General features: G+C 37.7%; 1 protein-coding gene across 2 annotated transcripts; it reads right to left on the reverse strand.

Moving 5' to 3' along the window:
- Nucleotides 1–212: 212 nt before the first annotated feature.
- On the reverse strand, nt 213–20,710 carry LOC133468158 (phospholipase B1, membrane-associated-like). Of its 2 annotated transcripts, none has more exons than XM_061753703.1 (42): nt 20,559–20,710; nt 20,384–20,437; nt 20,243–20,303; nt 20,110–20,144; nt 19,644–19,728; nt 19,505–19,556; nt 19,294–19,359; nt 17,551–17,616; nt 17,398–17,459; nt 16,179–16,254; nt 14,875–14,982; nt 14,087–14,161; nt 13,934–14,005; nt 12,647–12,721; nt 12,480–12,540; nt 11,768–11,826; nt 10,965–11,038; nt 10,834–10,877; nt 10,656–10,764; nt 10,261–10,312; nt 9,988–10,068; nt 9,850–9,915; nt 9,686–9,786; nt 8,436–8,517; nt 8,242–8,346; nt 7,984–8,079; nt 7,763–7,834; nt 7,417–7,494; nt 6,947–7,007; nt 6,785–6,843; nt 6,364–6,431; nt 6,231–6,274; nt 5,207–5,306; nt 4,647–4,698; nt 4,472–4,552; nt 3,212–3,277; nt 3,043–3,137; nt 2,879–2,960; nt 2,687–2,791; nt 2,481–2,576; nt 2,315–2,389; nt 213–1,086 (listed from the first exon to the last, which is right to left on the reverse strand). In XM_061753703.1, exons 1-42 carry the CDS (start codon nt 20,608–20,610, stop codon nt 826–828), a joined length of 3,264 nt encoding a protein of 1,087 aa, XP_061609687.1. In that variant the 5' UTR covers nt 20,611–20,710; the 3' UTR covers nt 213–825. The 2 variants fall into 2 exon arrangements, with proteins under 2 accessions (XP_061609687.1, XP_061609688.1); XM_061753704.1 differs by having other exon boundaries at nt 20,551–20,688.
- Nucleotides 20,711–22,598: the final 1,888 nt, after the last annotated feature.

Raw genomic sequence — 22,598 nt, forward strand, 5'->3', positions numbered from 1 at the left:
TCAGTCAATTGGTCACTTTCTTCCTGAAGGGAATTGAGTGTTTGAATTTATATAATACTTAAAAAATATATACTGTATACAGTATGCTTCATTCTAAACCGCTGATGAGGGTAGCGGACAACTTAAATTATACTGCCCCATTTTGACTTTTTGTTTTTATTAAGACTCCTGGGACCTCATTAAAAAATAATAATAATAATGTCTCCTTTAAGTGCAGTACAATAACTTTATTTATACATAATACAAGAAATATATGTATTCCAAATGAATGATAAATTCAGGACAGATATCCTTACAAAATATTTCAGATACATATTTGCCATCAACACATTTTTATTTGCGCCCTGATAGAGATTTTGAAGATGAAGTCTTTTAAAACAGTGTTTCCCAACCTTAATTGAGCCAAGGCACATATTTTACAGTAGAAAAATCTTGCGGGACACCAACATACAAAAAGTAAATATGCAGAAGTAAAGATGTTTTGGTGTTAAACATTTGGGCCTGTTTGAACACAAAGCTCATTTTCTGTTGTATGGATAATGGCAACAGGTGTATACACAAGTGAAGCGGACCTTCTGCCCTCAAGTAGAAGAGCATTTCCGTGTTCTGCTTGCCACGATACATCTCTGGAATCGATATATGAACAGTAGTAAATAATTGACTAGTGTTCCTATGGCACGTGTTGAGCTCTCACGGCGCACTGGTTTGGAGTCACCGCTTTCAAATACAGCACCAGAGAGCGAGGCTGACGAGGTGGGCTTAAGAGTCCAATCGTCCAGTTGTGATGCATGCGGGCATTGAGACAACTTAATGCTGATAATTGTATTACAATCCTGTTGCTTTCATTTCTACTGGGCACTGTGTTTTGCTTCTCTTTTGAAGCACAAAAGAGCACATGAACCAGGCAAAGGCGATGCCCACCAGTAGACTAACAACTCCCACCACCACAGGAACCCACAGCGGCCGGGGGGTCGCACATTGGTGTATGACCACGGTTTGTGTCGTACTGGTGGTGTGGGAGGCGGCCGTGGTGGTCCAAGGTTGACGACTCGCACTGTTGACTTTAGTAAAGAGGAAGGGGCTGGACTGTTGGAGGAAAAAGGAAAATAAGAAAATCAAATCAAACTCGTAGAGACCGACTGATAAGTCAGGCTGATAATAGCGTATCACAGGCTTTGTAAAACATTTAACACTAGACTTTAGTGCCCCATGACAATAAGTTTCAGTTTTAGAGCGTGAATTACATTGTTTAAACATTGTGTACGGTGCATCTTTGTGAAATAAAGATGTATGCAACTGTTAATTCCCAGGTCCACCATTAAATACAGCAGTGGCATCGTTACCCTATTTTAAAATGTTCTTAAGGCCCCCCAAAACGATTTGGTTGTTCCCCAAAAATATTTTGTATAAAATGTTCTTTCTCTTCTTCGTAATTATTACCTCAGTCTCTGTAGATATATATATTTTTTTGTTGTTACATGGAAACATTTATGCAACTGTTAATTCCCAGGTCCACCATTGTCTAATATAAGATTATTATACTGGTTACAGTCCTTATGTTGACAGTGTAAGTAATTCAACTAAATTTAACTAAAGTTCCTTATTTTAATTTAGTAGTGTTCTGCTTTGCCTTGAATCATAATTTGGGTATTATAAGAATTTGTGTTCATATACGGTGTATATCCTGTGTATATAATTTTTTTTCTTTCATATATCGGTTGATATCTCGGTCATCGGCCAATATATGAAATATAAGCCGCTATATTGGACAAGTACATGTTTTTTTTTTTTTAGCCCTCAGTATCGGGTTAATTGGCTCCTAAAATGGTTCATTTAATTAAAATTAAAATCTCATTTCGGTTGGCATCTATAAAACAATATACCAAAAAAAACTTGATAATGTAACCGCAAACATTGACGATTGCTTATTTACATTGCCCAACTAGACGTATAATTAGAAAAAAATGCGTAGTTGACAGTGAGTAAACAACACCTCTGCTAGTTGGAGTCAAGTAGTGCACTTCATTCCGACTTGGTTGCTTCAAGACTTGATTAATCAACAATCCACTCCATAGTCAGCAGAATTCGTAACGAACGACTAACCAAATAACTGATTATTATGCCCATCCCTGATCTCGCCACAATTTCATGGGGACATCTAGGTATTTTTTATCACTGTACGTCATGCTTGCTGATGTGATATGTGATTAAAAAACAAAAAAGCCTACCAGCTGCTGATTGCAGATTTGATCTGACCTAATGTAACCTGGATCGAAGAGCAAAATGATCAATGCTCTTTGCACACATACAGTACCTCGGTGGGACAGTGAATCTTGGAGCGGTCATATGTGAAGTTGTTATAAGCCTGTTTTCTGCCTACAGGCTCCAACTGTTTAAAAAAAAAAAAAAAAAAACCTGATATTAGATAACAAATTCACCAAAGAATAATTCCGAGAAACGTTGATAGCTGGACTAGTCACCATGTTATTCCACAGCGCGATGGACATCTCGGCATGAGCTCGCTCACTAATGTGGAAACAGTCAACAGAGAACAAAGTGGTGTCGGCTTCCCCTTCCTTGACAAACAAAACACAGAGGTTACTTGTAAAACATGGATTGATTTTCTTCAATTCTTTTTTTCCCCCCCCACATTTAATTCATTTCATAGTATGTAGCATTTGCTTACGCCTATAAAAGGAATGAAGGAATTGTGTAAAAATGGCTGAAGAACAACAGCAAAATCTTCTTTCCCATCGTAACGAGATCCAGAAATAAGATTATGAATTTCGGCCTGTGATGGGGGGAAAAAGGAAGTTTAAAGGAGAGCTATTTTTTATTTTTTATTAGAAAAATGGTCATAAATGCAGTTTTCATATACCTGGTATTCCAGATTGATTCGTTTCACCTCCTCTATCTCTGGGGAGTTTTCAGTTGGGTTAATAACACAAGGACAGGAAGTTCTGGAAAGAAAGAACACAAAAACACTTTAAAATGTGCCACCGAATAAAAGAAAATCCGACTACGATCGTTTTCAAAAGCAACCTCTGAAGCAAGGAGCATCCCAGGGTGTTTTTCTTGACTTGTTTTAATGTGTCGATCTGCATGATCTCCACTAGATTGACCAGCAACCGGGGCACCTGCACGAGAGCAGACACATTTTGGGACCAGCACGCCAGTGGATGAGTGCATTTGCTGTCTTACTACAACTCACCTCGTGGTAGAGTTTGTCCAAAGCGAGCATCAGATTACGACTGTAATTACTGGGTGACAGATTATTCTGCAGAAACCACAAAATGAAAGTTGCAGACCATTTCATCATATTGTATTCTCATTTATGTAAATGCAGAGAGGACCAGGTGTCCATTGGGGGAGGGCTGTACTTGTACAAATTCTTAATTATGTATGTATTCTTGTCACCAATGATACCTGGTTAATATATTACACTCTACATTTTTATTATTTAATTAAAAATAATTAGAAAATATATTTATATGAATAAGTAATGAATGATACTTGATTGTAATATACTGCCCATTATTATTTAATTTTAAATAATGAAAAATATTTGTATCAAAGTAACAAATTATAATATACTGCAGATTATTAAATTTGAAATCATTAAAAAAAATCCATGGATACAAAATGATGCTTGATTTAAATAACACAACATATTGTATATTAGTGTTGAATTTTACATAATTTAGAAATATTTTTCCAATAACAAACAATGTGGCTTAATTAAAATAACCTGATGTACATATTAATGATGCTTTATTAAATAAACTGATAGTATGGTGAAGGGATTCTCAAAATGCGGTACTAGCACCACAAGTTGTACGCAAAATAATTACTGCCTATACAACTCAATTGTATTCAACATTTTAATACAACACATTTGCATTTAACCTTCAAGAATGGTTTTGCTTTAAACTTTCATTTTGGTAAAATTTTATTTAACTTCTATGTTCAATCAAATGTAAATGTGTTCAATGTTAATCAAATCATTATTTTGTTATATATTGTATGTTTCTATGTTCAAGTGCATAATGTTATAATAACATCAAATGTAGCTTTTAGGAATAAAATGTGTTGTTTTTCTTAAACACCTAGACATACTACACGACAGCATTTTAATGTTATGGTAGTATTTGAAGAGCCAAATGCGCTATATATATTGTACTTGGTGTAAAAAAAAATAAAAAACAAACTGGTATAGTGTACATTATGATTGAATTTACAACCACAGGTAAAAAGTTATGCTTGATTAAAACAACATATAGTGTATATTATTTTTGAATTTACAATTATGATGCTTAATACGTTCCAGTCGATCATAATGTAATCAAACCAGAAGGCGTATTTATTTGAGTGGATGTTGCCCTGGCGATTCAACTGAGACTTGGCGTATATTAGTGTGGAGGCCATTTAAAGAAAAAAACAATCTTATGAGATATTTTGTGAAAATACTTACTTGGTCATTGCAATAATGGCAAAGGTCATTTCCTCCTACAAATATTGTCAGAAGTTTCCAGTCCTTGTCAAAGTTCACCTCCTGTACGAACACAAGCGGTTATAGCTCAATAACAATAACAATAGCCATATACTGTAAGTATAATGAATGGAATTACTCTTTTTAGTGGTCTCACCTTGTGTTCTCGCATGGCCTTTATGAGAGCTTGGATTTGGTTTGGGATGTCCCTGTGACATACCAGATGCAAAAAATAATGTGAGGCAGACAACCACAACCTTAAAGGTACAGCGCCACCCTTTAGTCTGACTCTTCACGCGTTCCTGAATGCATCATCCCATTTAAATCCCTTTCATATGAACTCATAATGCAATTAATATGGCACTACCTCGCCTGTGGTTTACATGTAGTGTGCAGGCCTTCAGCACCCAACTCAGAGTTTGATGTAAGTCTTCTTTTTGTTTTCTTTTTATGTATACCATTTCATAATGTATCAGTAGCCTATTTTACATAGAGACATGCAAAAGAGCTATAACAGAAAATGCACTATTTACAGTACTTTGATTTTTATTTTATTTTTTAGTGTAATCTATTCCCTACAGAGAAAGTTACTCCAGTTGGTCAAGTTTCCAATACTCCACTGAAATGACTGTCGGTCCAATATGTATAATTTAAAGGTAATAAAATACCATATTTCGACTCTGTTGTACGCAGTAGGAAATAAATATTGGCACGTACGAGGTCTTGGCTCCTGCTGCAGCCATGTTGAAGCCCTTCTGTCTTGAACCCTGACCTTTGGAGAAGCCCTTCAGGGCTGAGTTGAACTTTCTTAGGATGTCTGTGAGGACGCAGAGAACATTTAGTCAAATGAAAAGAACAGCCTTGAAGCTAAATGAAATGGTTACAAGTGTCCTCTTCTTCTACCGCTCACAATATTTGAGATTTTCAGACGGGTCAAAACTAATTTTTGTCACGGGCCGCATCTTAGTTATGGTTCCACTCAGACGGCCATTATGACTCAAAACTATTTCACTACATTTATGTCACACTTTTACATTTGAACAATTGCCCCTGCATTTGCATATATTAACAACAAATTTGAAATCAGAAGTCAGGCATCCAATATTTAAGTATAAAATTATTGTTCAATAATGTTAATAAGGAATTTGGTGATTTTGAAAGAAATTGCTCGTAGTATCCCATAAAAGTGAAATTCCAGTTTTTCATTCCAATTCCAGTACAGATTTTCTGCCAAAATAAAAAAAAAATAAAAAATCAATTTAGCAAGAAACATGAAGCAGACACTCAATTTGCTTTAGTGGGCCACATAAATTGATGTTGCTGGCTGGATCTGGCCCCTGGTCCTTGAGTTTGACACCTGTGATTTAAGCGTTAGGACGGCAAAATACTTTGATTGTGTCGCTACATGGATGATATTTTGAAAATCCATCCATTTGTATATCAATTTTCTATCGTGCTTGTCCTCATTCGAGTTGTGGGTGAGCTGGAGCCTCTCCCAGCTGACTTTGCGGGAAATGTGGACAACACTATGTAGCCTACGACACATTAACAAACAACCATTCAGATTTAGAGACGATTTCATATCTTTAATCAACCTAGCATGCATGTTTTTGGGAATGTGGGAGAAAAGCCACGTAAGCACAAGCAGAACATGCAAACTCTGCACAGGGAGGCCTCAGCCGAGATTTGAAAGCAGAAACTCGGACCTGAGATGAAAATGTGCGGCGCGTGATCGACATACTTGGTAGCGTTGTGACCGTGTCCAGTGTGCGGTCTCCTCCGATGCTGCGGATGAAGAGCGACAAACAGTCGTCGCGTTAGTCGTCAGTTGTAAGCGTGACCGTCATTCAGCATCCGTGCTTTGGTTAATTTACCTCCAAGACACGCCTTTATATTCTCTACTGAGCTGTAACAGATTCTTCGCTTTAGCACCAGTGCCGGCCTGTGTTGAATTGATAGACAAAGAAAGTAAAAATACAATTAGGCATAAATCAATGCTACGTGAAAGTCAGACTATGAGACTGAAGCGTATTATGGGTACGAAATTCGTTCTAAGCGCAGATCGTTCGGAAAGTCAAGAGCGTTGTTGGAGTGTGCCGTTCGGTTAATCGGAGCGCCACACTCTGGGAGTGCCGGAGTGCAATCCCTCCGCTCTGACTGAGGAGACGGAGAGGCCGGAGCGTTAGTGTTTCTAGTCTAAACCGAATAGAAAGTAGTGTGTTTTAGTGTGTGACAGCCAACCAATGCAAGAATGTGTTCTTTCAACAAAAAATCCCAAATAATCATGACGCCAACCGTCGTGGAGTCTCCCACTGCTCCCACCACCTTGATGTCTGCTGGTCTGAGCTTGTGAACTAGAAATATAAGAAAAGAACGTTGTGAACTCTTTAACGGTACTTCCTCGTAGCGGTTACGTGATTATCGCGTGTTGATATGATTGTTCGCCGTATAGCTCACCCGATGTTGGCACCGACTGAGATGGAGCAAGGTCCACACAGGAGAAGTCACTTCCCCAGTTCTGGGGGAAAAAAAAAAAACACTCATTATTAACACACTGTTCTGTATTCAAAAGCATTTGCGCTGTGTGTTATTTTTTTCTTTTGGAAAGGTTTTGATTTGAGAATTTAATCTAGCACGCCATGAAATTCTAAAAACAAATATATAGTAACACCTCAAACTGTTCTAAAAGCCCCAACATTTTTAAACCACAAATGTTATGTGATTGCTTGTATGTTACACATACATACTGTACATACTTTATTCATCCACAACGGACAAAAGTTACAGTCCTCTTACATTAAGAACAATGCAATAAAGTCCTATTTATCGTCTCATCTTCCCTTTTTTTTTTTAATCACTAGAGTAAAGGTTACTAAATGTACTTGTTGGCTAAAGAGTATGTCGGATGAAAAGTACAAACTACTTACTGTATTAGGTGCTGGTGTTGGTGGAGGAGCAGCGTATGTGTAATTGCTATTGCGATAGGTTCGGATGAATGGGGAAGTCTGTCAACAAACAAACCGAATTATTTGATCACACATCACACAATCTCGCTGCACACCGCCAAACAAACAAACGTGTCACAAAAAGTGGCTACACAAGTTGATGAGCATTTCATTGTTCTACCTATCACTATATGTCACTGGCATAGACAGATGAACAAATATACATAGCGAATAAACTAATAATTTTCAGACAAGTGAAATTTGATCATTTCCCACCGCACACCTGATGATCTCTTGCTGTTAGGAATTACTCATTAAAGTGTCCTACCTTTGATGGACATTTCAGTTGAATGTCCCCGGAAAAATCCTGCAAGGATGTTTTGTTTCCCAGTGTTTCCAGCTGGGAAAACAGAACAAATGAGAGATAAACATGAACCATCGAAACAGATCCGTCTTGTTGTGGTAAAGCTATTGTGGATAAAGTAAACTGCACACATACAAACACAAATTCCGTGCAGTGCTAAACAGGTTGAAATGTTTGAGTGCTACCATGTTGTTCCACAAGGAGCGAGCCATCTGAGTCTGGGCCTTCTGGCTCAGGTGGAAACAGTCGGCACTGAAGTAAGAGCGATCGGGGCGGCCGTCCTGCCAAAGAAGTAACATTACGGGTCTTATTTTTGGGAAGGGGAAAATCCTGTATGCTGACCATTATATTTGTCCCATTCACTTGTATACTGAATTGGTGATGTAACTGATGAAAGAAATGGTCACTGTCATGTCAAGAAAAATGTCCGCAGCGGTACTGACCGGCAGTCTGGGAACGATGATATCTCTGAAAAAAGGCTGGGTGACCACAGTGAAGTCCGGCCGAGTGTCGTAACGACCGGACTCGACCAGCTCGCTCAGCATCAGCTGTGAGGCAGAGAACGATGCGACCGTCAGCTCGCATCATTTTCTAGCGTCCGTTAACGTCGCACTTTGACTTCCTGCTTTTCGTTTACCTGATATTTTCTATTTAGTTGGTCCAGTTTTTCCAGTGCTGTAGAATTGGACTTTGGTAAGGTAACACAAGGGCACAGAATACTGCAAAAGGATGGATACAAATCAAAAATAAGACACACTAGTGATAATACATAGCATAGTTATAAGAAAAGATCAAAGATGGGCTGTTGCGGTAGCTCCTTTATTTGTATTTTTTTTATTTGTATTTTTTTTCAGTAGACTCCTCCATACACTCAATGCCTTTTTTATCTGTTGCTCTATTTTGATCCGTGACTCACCCAAAAATGTCACACGCCACTTTATCTTTCAAAAATAGTTGTATGTAGAGTTTCTTACTCGGTATTTTATTTATTTATATTTTTTAAACAATTTGGTAGGCATTAAATGATTGTCTTATCCTATAATGTCAAAGTCATTTTTATTGCGGGCCATATAGTAGTTGTGGTTTTTCTTTGAGGCCCATTAAGACTCATGTGAAATCTTGTGATATACAGACAACAAATTGATGGACGCTTAGTTTTGAAATTAGAAGTCAAGGAAAATAGGAGCAACTATTGTTCAATTCATTATTTTAAAAAGGGGTTTGGTAACCTAATGCCTGCAATATCTCAACATTATTAAAAGTGAAGACAATTTGCATTTTTGCTACTGATTAGTAGACGCATAAGATTTGCTTTAGAGGGCCACATAAAATGATGTGGTGAACTGGATCTGGCCCCCGGGCCTTCAGTTTGACACACAAGTTTCTCACACACACACACACACACAAGACTTTAATGAAGCAGTTTTATTTTACAAAACTACAAATCAACAGTAGAAAATTTGCAATTAATGATAAGTTAACTCAAGTATGGGACAGTCAACCTCCCTGCTCACATAAAACATCTGCGGAATCCATACAAATTGAATCATTATTTGAGTTTTTTCCCCTTATATTTAAGTGCAGTGTTAGTGTTTCAACTGTGTAATGTTACAGTGACTAACATTAATATGAAATATACTTTTTAAGGATAAACCCTTTGGCCTACTACGCTACTGTATCCTATTGTTGGTCACAATGGTGGCACTTGGAGAGCTAAGTTGTTGTTTTTTGTTTTTTCTTCAGGTGGTATTTGTTGTAGAAAGTTTTTGACTTGGTCGAGGGTCGTGGACGCCACTAAATAGCCGAAGCGGGCACATCATGGGGCCAACAGAGAGACGACGAGCCTGTGTAACGCTGGGCTCACTTTGAAGCTTTTCAACTACTCACTTGACAAGCCAGGTGGGGCATTTGAGTGAGGCGTCCACATGCATTTCTCTCAAGGGGATAATGTGCAGGGGTTCGACTAAGTTGAGTAGAGCTCGAGGCACCTGGCAGAGAGACTCTCAGTCAAACCATGCAGAGAACTTGCAGCGGCGGTTTGTCTACTTTACCTCTTTATGGAGATAATCCAGGCTTTCTTGGATATTTTGGATATAACTCTTCACGGAGTAAAAGAGCTGCAGAGGGGGTTAAATGAAGCAGTTAACTGGATTCATGCCCTTTCCGCTCTTTTGAAAGTATGTACTCACAGAATTGTAGCAGTAGTCACAGAGGTCATTTCCACCTATAAACACAGTGATCACTTTCCAGTCGGACCCAAAGTTGATGCTCTGCGTGGAAGAGTACAACATGTTTGTTGTACACAGGTAAAAATACAGGAATGTTTTTTTGTTGTATTGTCTATTTCACGTGATTTTGTTAGAATTAAAATTAGATTGAACTTGTACACTTTCTACAGGAGTAAGTTGCGTTTTATTATTAGAAGGTTTTATCGTGGAACAGACATACTGTGGCGTACTTACAGAGTCATTCTTCATCCTCGCCACGAGGGCTCGCACCTGAGATAGCAAGTCCCTATTTAACACACACACAAATACAATAATAATAATAATAATAATTCCGCTTTCTTTCATTTTTGGTCAGTAAACCCCATTTTAAGCATGACTGCAATGATTATATTAGCATTCAGCACATCAAACAATTTCATGTATCAGTAATCAGTCATGTGAATATTGGGCTGTAGGTGATATCTGAATTTATTTAATAATTACTTCAATATAATATGTGTCTATAATCGGTTGTCATGTGCTCATAAACTAAAACCCAGTCACTCATGGAAGGATTGTTTTTCTTGTTTAAAACAAATAATGAAATGAAAGACTTTATAGGCGCTGAACTCGCATGTGGGAGTACTTACTTGCTTTTTGCTCCAGCAACAGCCTGGTTGAGAAAAGCTTGAGGTGTGTATTGTTTCCCCTTCCCAACGGAGTAACCCGTCACGTTGGCATTAAAATGCTTTAATATATCTGTATGAACATAACAAAATAGGTTGAATACAACTTGAGCTCCAGGGCAAGTTTTTAAAATATACTCACTGGGCAGAGTTGTTACAGTTGTGAGGTTGTCATCTCCGCCAACACTAGACAAGATATTAAAATATCATGTTCATTAAATGAATGAAAACATTGTTTTATCAAAACACAGCAAAGTTGGTTTTTTTTGGCACCTCCACGATAAACCTCTGTATTGGGTCAAGACATCCAGAACGTTTGCTGGGCTGGATGCAACTCCGTTCCCTGCCTGGAGGGCAAAAAAAATACATTCATTTTGCGTAAAATGTTATGTTTGACGAAATTCTTCTTTTGATTAATAACCCACAGGACTGATTAACAACCATACTACTTCAATACCGACTCTCTCAGTTGATAAATATAACTGCTATGTTTAAAGCATCACTTAAGCATTATGAATCGGAAAACAAATGAAATGTAAAAATTGGAAAATAATTGTGGATCGAGTGGGTATCATTTACATAATTACAGGAATGCACTTGTTTTTATTTACTTGTAGGTTCTTTTTCAAGCATTTGAGTTCTTTCACATGAATTCAATGAGGAGTTTAGCTACATTTTTATTTGGTGAGTGTGTATATTTAAGCTGAAAATGATAAAGAAAAAAAAGTGACACAAGACTGCAAAACCCTGTTAATTTAAAAAAAAAAAAAAAAAAGCTTTTTTTATTATTATTGTTTTATTATTTTACATTTTGACAATTAGTTCCACGGCATACTCTTAAAGGCATAATCATTGTTCTAAATTTATAGTTGTATTATGTATACATACGTAAGTCACCAGGATCCTTTTGATTGAGGCAAAAAATTGTTCACTTAAAAATGTCCGATAAGTAATAGTACACAATTATCCAAATGTGCAGTAAAAATATTTCCCATGTATTGTATATCTCTTAACTCTTTTGAGAGTTTCTTGTGTCATGTATTGTCCCGCATGAAGCCAGAATCAGGTTCACTCACTGTCAGAGAGTCTCCCACAGCAGCGACCACTCTGATATCTCCTGGCCTGAGTTCATGCACTGATAAAACACAAAGAGCAACAGTTACTACAGTATATGGGATTTATCAACTCTGTGCCGCACGTGTAATGTATTCGACAGGGCAGTGAACAACGGACAACTGAGACAATTCGGCATTGGTGGGAAGTAAACGAAGAGAAAATACTTTGTTAATGTACTGAGCTGGAAATTTCAGGTAACTGTAATTTCCTTGGGTGCTTATTTTTCTGACAACAAATATCTGTATGTCCTACTCCTTACTTTGTCTAAATACTAGGTTACTGTATTTTAATAAGGTGCACAGAAAGGCACTTTAAAAGCACGTTACGTTTAAAAAAATGATATTCGTGTGTTTTTAAGGGCTATTTTCTTGATTGTTCCTAACTTCTGTAAAATTGGTCGCGACTTAGCAACAATAGAAAAATGCTGGTCCCAGGGCGACAACAGTTGAGAAGCAATGTTCTATACCATGGAATAAAACAACACAATGTAAAAAAAAAATAGAGAGACGCAAAGTCAGTTGAGCTCTTGATTGGTACAAGAATCGAATCATTACTTCTACTTAAATCCAGACTTTGCGTACTTTTGCCACCTCTGCAATTTAGCGAGGGAATGCCATGGATTTGGTACAATGTCAAATCATTATTTTGTAAAGTAAGATTTTATCCACTTACCAGAGGTGGGTGTGGAATGGGAAGGGCCGATGTCCTCGCAGTGCAAGGGTGTGCCTGTATTCTGAGCAGACGCACACAGCGCATCCAGAGTCAGAAAGAAACAAGAGGCGCACAACGCCGCCTCAATGGCTCCCATTTGGCTCTCGGTGACACGAAAGACAACTTACTGGACGGATGACAGGAGAGGCGTTGCCACCGTGACTTGTAGGAGAGTTTCCCTCCGTCCTCAGGAAGGGACGGTCCTTTATACAGGGGGGAAGGAGAATAGGCAAGGAGAGGAATATGACATTAATCAATCATAATGTCAAAATCTGTTTGAATGGAGAAAAACACTTCCTTTTTACCAAGGCCGGGTAAAGTTCTGTGATTTTTAAAATGGCCAGAAGGGTCAGGTCAATCGTAGATGAGGTTTGAAAAAATATATATATATAAATCTACAGTAGATGTAAAATATGGAAAATAATTTATTTGAATCATAAATGGTAATCAATTCTTATTTTTATGTATAATTATTTTGTATAATTAAAAATGTCAATACAATACAAGTGTCAAATGCATATACAGCATAAAACATATTTTACACGTTTTTTAAACATTTTATTATTTACAATAAACCAATTATTTAATTGGATAAATAAATTAAGAAAATATGAAATACATTTTTAACTAACCAAAAAAAGGAAGCTAAATTAATGCCACAAATATCACAGGACTCTTGATAACGTGAATGCTGAGTGGGCCGGATTAAAGAACCGTTATTAATCTCTACTTTACCCACACTCGCTGAATACCAGTGCTCCTCAACTGGTGGCTCAGGACCCAAAAGTGGGTCGCAAAGACATTTTGGGTGGGTCGTGGACAGGTAGTAACAAATTTAATAGCATCATAATTCAGACTGTAAAAAAATGTTCAGTTGCTTTAGTCTGCAGCCTTCATTTCCGAAAAAGAAGGGAAACTATTGATGTTGCACTTTCCTAAAAAGACGAAATAAGTGCCAAGATATAAATCACAGTTATGTTCATCCTCACTTTCTTAATAAGGTAATCAGGAGGGCACTTTAAAAGCATGAGTGGTTATGTTTCAAACAAATAATAATATTTGTGTGTTTTCTAGGGGTATTTTTGAACAATACACGTTCTTTATTCTGCCTAACTTCTGTACAATGGGTTGCAACAAGAGAAAAATGCGGGTCCCAGGCTGACAACAGTTGAGAACCAATTTTCTATACCATAGAATTAAATTATTACCAGACTTACTATTAATCAAAATATCAAGTGTGGTTGATTTAACTGTAATTCAATGCAAATTAAATCCTTTTTTTCCAATGAATATAGATAATGGCTATTATTTTGACTTGATAGTTGTAGCTGAATGATCCTCCAATAGTTAAAACAAGTTCATCACCATCAAAGCGCTGCTGTCCGTGTAAAACCCCAACCATGCGGTGTACTCACCACAGTTGGACATTGCATCGCAATGATGTTTCCATTGTCGTCTGTGTTATGTTTGTCACTAGCGGGCTGGAGCTGAAAGACACGTTTGACACAACAATGGCCGAGTGTCGCCGGGATTGAAGGCGCATTGCTGGCACGTGCATTGGGACTCACCAGGTTGGTCCACAAGTGCAACATCAGTTTATCGGCCTCATGTGACGCTTGTGACTCGGAGAGAGGCTTCCCAATCTGCACGGAGGACACCAACGAACATTGTGCTTACTTACTTACTATCTGTACTTGTCACAAAACAGACTTACTGTATTTGATAGCATCCAAAGTGATGAGGATGATTTATCATTTGCTGAGAAGTGTCATTGGCTAATCATTGCCTGTACTAACAAGATCGCGAATCTCCATGGCAATGACGGAGACATCGTTCGCGTTATTACAAGCCACTGTAACATCAGTGCAATGCGGGGCGATCTGCTACACGGGTTACTATTAGTATCAGGGACCTTCAGGAGGCAAGGTTGTTGCTTTAAAAATATTTATTTAATCTATTTTATTTGAACCAGGAATTCTTTTTATTTCATTGAATTGTGTTAGTTAATGATATTTAATTTCCACATATAATTTCCACAAATAATGTCGGACCAGTGTGATAGATAGTGTCGACTTCCGCCGAAGCTTAAACATAAATTGGATTTTACTTGTTAAATGTAAGTTTGTGCCTAGTATGGAACACATCTGGACGGTTTGATGCAACAGCTTCACACAAGTTTTGCCCATTAAAAATAATGACGAAAAATCAACTGAATTGTATTTTGGATGGATATTTGACTTCTAAAGCCGTCAATGGCAGTGAATGTGTTAAGAGTAAATTCTCACTAAAAACTAATAGGAATACCTACCTCTTCATAACCCTCATTAAAGTGACTGAAAGACATGAAAAGACTCACATTAGTAGGAGAGAGGTGTGTGACCAGCGGTTTATTCTGCAGGATGACACTGAAGTCGTCTTTGCCGCTGTACCAGTGTCTCTTCACCAGGAGTTCATCCAAAGATGCCTGCACCAATGCCAACGTGTTGGAAGAGGAAAATTAGCCTCCAGTAAAGGAAGTTTTATGCATGAAAGGTCAATCATTGCAGACTGAGTGAGCAACAGCAGCTACTTTTCTATCTTCAATTCTTCTGATTTTATCCTACTACAGTTTACGAGAAAAGGCAAACATTTACGTCCAGTATATTTTTCTTATGCGTTGCTTCTCTCAAACAGTCACTTATGCTGACTGGCTCATTTTATTGATTTGAACCAATATCCCGCTAAATTCTGTGGGGAAATGCTGGTTTAATAATCAGAATAACCAGAATGATCTTTTTTCAAACTTGTTCTGTAGCTCTGCATTATTTACACAAAATTTATCGTCACTGCATAATTGTACACTTTCGATTGTTTAATGACTCTGGGTACTTGGCACAGTTTTGGTATACTGTATGCCCTTGTTAGATTTGTCTTTTTTTTTTTTGGTATAGTGCTAGAATGACTCTCTACCTACAACAAATTTCTTGCCAAACAAGATGAACAAGAAACTCTGCTGTCAAAAGAAATGGAAGAAGAACCCCAAGTTTGGATGAAGGACATAATGAAAAAGAAATGACGCTCACGTTGTGTACCATCAAATTATCTCTGTTCTGTTCAAAAACAGTTACTTGACATGACCGGTAACTATTGTTCTTTTGTCCAGATAGCATCACTCTCAAGTTGCCTGAGACACACGTACCATCTCCGTCTTTGTTTACAGATCAAAACGCTCTCTCGATAGTACAAATGCATTATGTACATGTAAAGCGTATCACATAAATCACATCTCTCGCGGATTGCTCAGTCACATGCAGTCACTATCAACTAAAACATTTGCACCTGCAGCCTGTACACAGCCTGTCTTTCGCTGTCGTTTCGCACCACCCTCCCTACAATCGCACTCAAAATGGCTGACCAATGGCTAGTATTATTAATCTATCACTTGGAGAGCCACACCAAATTCCAAGATCATGAAAAATATAAACAATATGACAATAAAAATGACGGATAAATAGAAATTAACTAGACAGCCAAATGGAGAACAAGGGCAGATAAATGGGTTCAGGCTGGCTAGTGTCACGGTTTATAATCATAAACTACATACAGACACGCATACATGCATGCAGTGCCTGCATTAACTGAAGAGCTAAATGAAGGCGAATTGAAACAATAGCGACAAACCTGCAGGGCATGAGTCAGCGTGGCTTTTACAAGTCTGACCTCTCCGTCTTGATGTTGCTCCAAACATGGACACAACCTTTCAGGGGGAAAAAATAAATCAACTCATCAAATGAGAGAGTACTGTCTCTAAATCAGATCATCCACAGATTATTCCATGACAATTACAGTCTCACGATGCATGTCTTATATGAAATACATTATCAACATTGGCAGAAATCAAGCAAAACAGCTATCCTGTGTAGGCAATCCAATTGAAAATCAATAACACTAAACTAGAAATACATTTGAATGGACAAAATTATTTGAATGGCTGACCATTAAAGTTGAGATGATAGGAGGCAGCCAACAGTAAATTGAATAATTGGGTCTTGTTTTTCTTTCTTGGTACTTTAAAGACATTTTCAAATAAATATTTACAGCTTTGGTTAGGAGTTGTTGTAGCTCAATGTCCCATCAATGACATCAAAACTAGTGGAGACGGAATTAACTGCACCTCTGCCATTTTGCTTTCAATTTGCTTTAAGACGCAATTATTCAACTATCAATTCCACAGAGTCAGTCAACACACTTTTTAGGATTAAAAATTGATTATGATGCCCATCCACAATAATTACATAATTAATGGATACTGCCAGGAGCAAAAAACAACAACAAAAACACATTTCGTGACTAGCTCAAATCCAGTGCTGCGCTAGGCGGAGCTCTGCGAGGAGGCGGTGGGCTAGACCCGGTTTTGGTAAGTTCGTGGACCGGCGTACCCCCGGCGCTTTTAAAATAGGACGTCTGCGCTGGTGCGGGCGTCGCCACAGCCGACTTCAATCCTGTCCAATTGAAGCCGTTTTTTTTTTCCTTCCCATTAAAAGCGGCACAAATAATCTCACATGGTGACGTCTCTATATGCGGAAGAGGGCCCAGCGATCCGTCCGTGAAACTGAACATTAGCGGGTACCCAAATTAAATACAGAATGAGCTGGTGAAAACTACTGGGGACTGAAATATGTCAGAGGACTTCATACACAGCATATCCCCTCCAACGAACGAAAAAATCATGGTGGCACTATGAACAACAACACCTTCAGTGGTGTCAACGGTGAAATGAGTCTTCAGTGCTGTCCCATGAAAAGATATAATAAAAAATCCCGGACAGTATTTACAAAAATGTGAGGGGTGTACTCACTTTTGTGAGATACTGTATTTCAATCATTTTGTAAGCACGTACTTGTTTTGGAAAGTGTCGTTCTCTCCATCCCATAATGCAACACTGACAAGAGTCCGCTTCAGCTGCAGCACAATTGGACAAATCAAGATATCAAGTGTGTAATAACGATAACTGGAGATGAGTTGATTTCCTGTGATGTAAAGTATTGTAAACCTGATCACGCAGCAGCTGTAAGCCGGCGTCCACCTCGCTGATGGCTGATGTGATAACGGCCTCAACCTGCAACGTGCACAGAGACGCTGTGAACCTTGTCTTTATCGCTCAGCGGTCATCACATGACCACCTGTGTTTAGGGCACTACTTTGGAAGGGATTAAATTAGAAAATCAACAACTCAAGACTGGAAATAGACTACGGAAAAAAGCATTTGGACGCGTTTGAGGCAAACTAGCAATATCATTAGCCACACATTATACACACTCATTCACTCTGTCTCTATCTCGCTCACACACACACTCTTTATTAAAAAATATCTTCGATGATAGAAATAGCGTTCTACCAATCAGTGCAAAACAGTTTTGCGTATTAATATTAAGGAGACTAGACATCCAATCATAGCAAAGCTTATTTACATATCAAATATTCATGAGAAAGCCAGCTGTCTCCTCTGGCTGGCATTTTGGAACAACTAGAATCATGTGAAAAAAGGCATCCTGGACATTTCCAAGCCAAATTATCCTGCAAACCCTATAAAAAGTTTTCAAAGATTATAAAAAGAAAAACATATATACATAATACATAAATACATACATTTAACATTTATGTTTTTGGAATGTGTGAGGAAGAAAAGCCATGCAAGCACACATGCAGAAGCTAAAACCTCAAAACAGTATATAAAACTATATATATACATATATATATATATATATATATACACCACTGTGTTACATCACCTTTTCTTTTAACAACAATAAACGTTTGGCAACTGAGGACACTAATTGCTGAAGCTTTGTAGGTGGAATTCTTTCCCATTCTTGCTTGATGTACAGCTTCAGCTGTTCAACAGTCCGGGGTCTCCGTTGTCGTATTTTACGCTTCATAATGCGCCACACATTTTCAATGGGAGACAGGTCTGGACTGCAGGCAGGCCAATTTAGTACCCGCAGTCTTTTACTACGAAGCCACACTGTTGTAACACGTGCAGAATGTGGTTTGGCATTGTCTTGCTGAAATAAGCAGGGGCGTCCATGAAAAAGACGTTGCTTGGATGGCAGCATATGTTTCTCCAAAACCTGTATGTACCTTTCGGCATTAATGGTGCCTTCACAGATGTGTAAGGTGAACCTCGCCTCGTCTTTGCTTGTGAATGATTAAGCAATTCAGGGGAGCTCCTTTTATACCCCATCATGGCACCCACCCTAACCCAATTAGCCTGTTCACCTGTGGGATGTTCCAAACAGGTGTTTGATGAGCATTCCTCAACTTTTGTCAGTCTTTTTGCCACCTGTCCCAGCTTTTTTGGAACGTGTTGCAGCCATAAAATTCTAAGTCAATGATTATTTGCAAAAAACAATACATTTGATCGAATTGAACATTAAATATATTGTCTTTGTAGTGTATTAGATTAAATATAGTTTGAACATGATTTGCAAATCATTTTATTCTGTTTTTATTTATGTTTAACACAACGTCCCAAGTTCATTGGAATTGGGGTTGTAATTTAACTATCAACTTGTTATAAAAACATGCTACTGTACATTTCTACATATTACTCGATGCACTTTATATTCAGAAGGTTTGAATACAATGTAAGTGTAATAATTTAGATGTTAAGTCACGTGTATGAATGAAAATGCATTATTATCCAATTGATAATGTGGCTACCCTGCATACAGTAGTAGAGTAGAGAAGATCTACATTTTCATGCACATTAACAGAAAAGGTGAGGACTATTTACCTCCTGCTGGTCACATGCATAGAACTGGTCCACTTGCACAAAAAGAAGCAACAGCTTCCAAGAATGCTGAAAGAGAAATCATCAGGATGGACATTTTCAAAAAACAACTGAAAAATAAATGATATAGAAAAAATATATAATATATATAATCTTAAACACAAGAGCACATGATATGAAATATGAATTGATTTAGACTGGATCGCCTCCATACCGGATTGTTCTGGAGGTAGCGAGATGCCTCTTCTGCTTGCTCCAGCAATGTGCTACAAGCAGAGCATTTGAAACTTGACACTGAAAGCAACATTGTATTTAAGATATATTTTCATTGGATTTTGGAGAAATATGTTTACCCTCCTGTTGCAAACTGAGGGGCATTAATGACCGTTTCTTCCAAATAAGCATCCATCAGTGCAGGGTTGAACATGCTCATCAGCTCTGATAAGGGGGAAAACCCAAACTTTCATAACAATGTACTTCATGCATTTATTGATGAGACAATACAGTGCACTTTCCAGGCAGGTACATGGGCTATATGACTGTCAATACTGTATAGTATATACTGTATGACTACTGTATATCTAGCCTGTATACATTAGACCGGTTACCATTCAACACAGTTTATACAGGCACTGCATCTATTTCACCAAGCTATGAAATAGCTGAAGTGGGTGTTTTGTCAGAAGAAATGTGTTTTATCTGAATGGCATACTGTACATTCAGTACTTTTCTTCCAAGTGTACTAGATAACAAAGTTCCGAGGAGTACCGGTAGTTAAAATTTCCACATCTCAGTGCGCACAGGAAGTTGAAAATTCACCTTGTAGTCTTGATACTACATTGGACAACTTAGTGCTGCAGGGGGGGAAAAAAAACATATTTAGTCTTTTATGTGGCAATAAAATAATAATGATGATTATTATTTGGATGAAAATTATAATAATAAACCTCACCTGTGCATGTGCAGTCCGATAGAGGCGAAACCCGCCACGTCTGCAGGCTTTACACTGTTTACTTAAGAGACAAAATCAGAATGAATATGCAAGTATTTAATATATTGTATAATGTGCTCTAACGGAGCTTGCTAGGAATACCATTCAAAGGGGGCTGATGAGAGTGGAGCATCTGATCGCAAGGCAGCCCATTTACTGGAAGACAGCAGAGAAAATTCATTATATTAATTCATCCCCATCCAACATGCTCCCAACACCACACACATATATACAGTATATTATATATACAAACAAGACAAAAAAAACACCTAGTGACCTGTTGTCCCGGAGAACTTGAGGAAGGTAGCAAGAAGCACCAGAAGAATCATCTTTATCAAAAATCCCAAAATCTTTTCCCCAAATGTATCCTCATAGAGTGTCTTTCGACTGGGCTCACTCTGTCAGGCGGTTCGGTTTGTCTATTATCACTTGTACCTGGTCACAGTCGACGATAGCGATCATAAATAGCGATCATAAATATGTTGGAGGGGGCGGGCCTGATTTGCTTGTTCAAAAGACATCGTTGAAGAAGTGAAACAATCAGTCTGATAAGACCCTTAATGGAACGTTATATCGTCAATAGTGAAAGTGGACTGATCAATGAATACATAAATGATTGCCATTGTGGCATCTAATTTTCATCTTCATGTGGCGAGATATTCACAAATACTGCAGTAAAATCAGAGGTAACAATGTATTCTAACTTCTAATTCACTTTACTGAGAAACATTTTTGTGGACAGAAACAAAATAGTTCTTTTTTTGTTGTTGTTCTTTATGGCAATACACTCGACCTATAATTAGGCACCGTTTAAATCCATTGTTTTTGTGCATTAAGATCTTTTACATCCTGACATTGAAGGATTATGTTGCGTCTAAAGCCGTCCAAAAAGGTTGAAAATAAAATATATAAAGATTTATGCATTCAAAATTGACTTTTTCATCATCAAGTGTGAAATCAAGCCACAAACTCTAATACATTATCTCAAAGCCGGAAGTTAAGCAGAGTTGCATTTCGAACCTGTGACCTTGTGTCTTGACCTGGATTATAAATCCTGACACTTTCCCTGCTGACTGTTTGACCTTGAGTGTTCACTTCGTCACATCGTGCCATGGGGGCAAAAGTGAGAAAACTATTATCTTTATTATTCGCTATCTCTCCACATGAAGCCGTCACATTAGATTAGACCACAGACTTTTACGTTCATGTGCATTTGTAACCGGCATCAGTAACTCTCAAATGCTGACGGTTCACATAGTTAATGTAAAAGGGGGGGGGGGAAGATGGTTTTACTGGAGAATGCATGTATGGTGCCCCTGAATGTATGCAAATTACACAATCACAATAGTTTTCATATAATTTCGAAAATAATCTGCTCATCTTTTTGATGTCATCACTTTTTACATGACTGATGCTACGTTGTCGGGAACCAAGATTGATTATCTTATCTGTTTCAAGGGCTAAAGTAAAGGTCAAACTAGGAAAGATAACCGACTCACTGGATTGTATCATATGTGATGCAATTTATTGATATTTCTCTCCCCCCTGTCCTACAGTATTGAACCATTCCACTCTTTTACTTGAATCATTTGAATAAAAATATGGTTGCATTCCCAATGACCAGAATCAAAAGTGATTTTGGTTTGAATACCAAAAATACAACTCAAAAATATGAAAACACTGTACAGTACTAGTGCAAAGGAGGTCTGCCTCACAGTTCTAAGCATTATGTATGTCTATGTATATAGTTTGCATTATATTTTCCCATTACTTGCTTGTTTTCTCATTTGTCTTTTTCATTAGCTGTAAGCAATAATCATCAAAATTATAACAAATAAAATCATGAAATGCTTCACTCTGTGTGTAGTGAATCTATACAAAGTGAGCTTCATTTTTGTTTTTTTAAATTGAACTGCTGAAATAAGTTTTCCAATATATTCTAATTAATTGAGATACATCTGTATGTGATTTTAAACCATTTCCAGGGCAAATGCAGCAACATCACAATGACCGTAACACGCAAATGTCTGTATAGTCATGACTCTCTATTTTCAATGCTGAATAATAGAGAAAGCTGTTAAAAACCTGTATTTTTTTAATGAGTACAACCATGGATATATGGAGTGTTTTTCTTTCCTCAAGGTGAATTACTCAACATGAACCTGCTGGGAAGAGTGGAAACAATCTATTTGTGCTACTTTGCACTGGATTCTTATGTGCAGTTTGTCCTCTGCTACATTATGATAACCGTGCCAAAACCTAGATAAAGCAACTTCACACAATTTCCACATACATTCCCTAACTTAAAAAAAATTAA

The sequence above is a fragment of the Phyllopteryx taeniolatus genome, chromosome 18 (assembly GCF_024500385.1).
Source record: "Phyllopteryx taeniolatus isolate TA_2022b chromosome 18, UOR_Ptae_1.2, whole genome shotgun sequence".
NCBI classification, from domain to species: domain Eukaryota; kingdom Metazoa; phylum Chordata; class Actinopteri; order Syngnathiformes; family Syngnathidae; genus Phyllopteryx; species Phyllopteryx taeniolatus.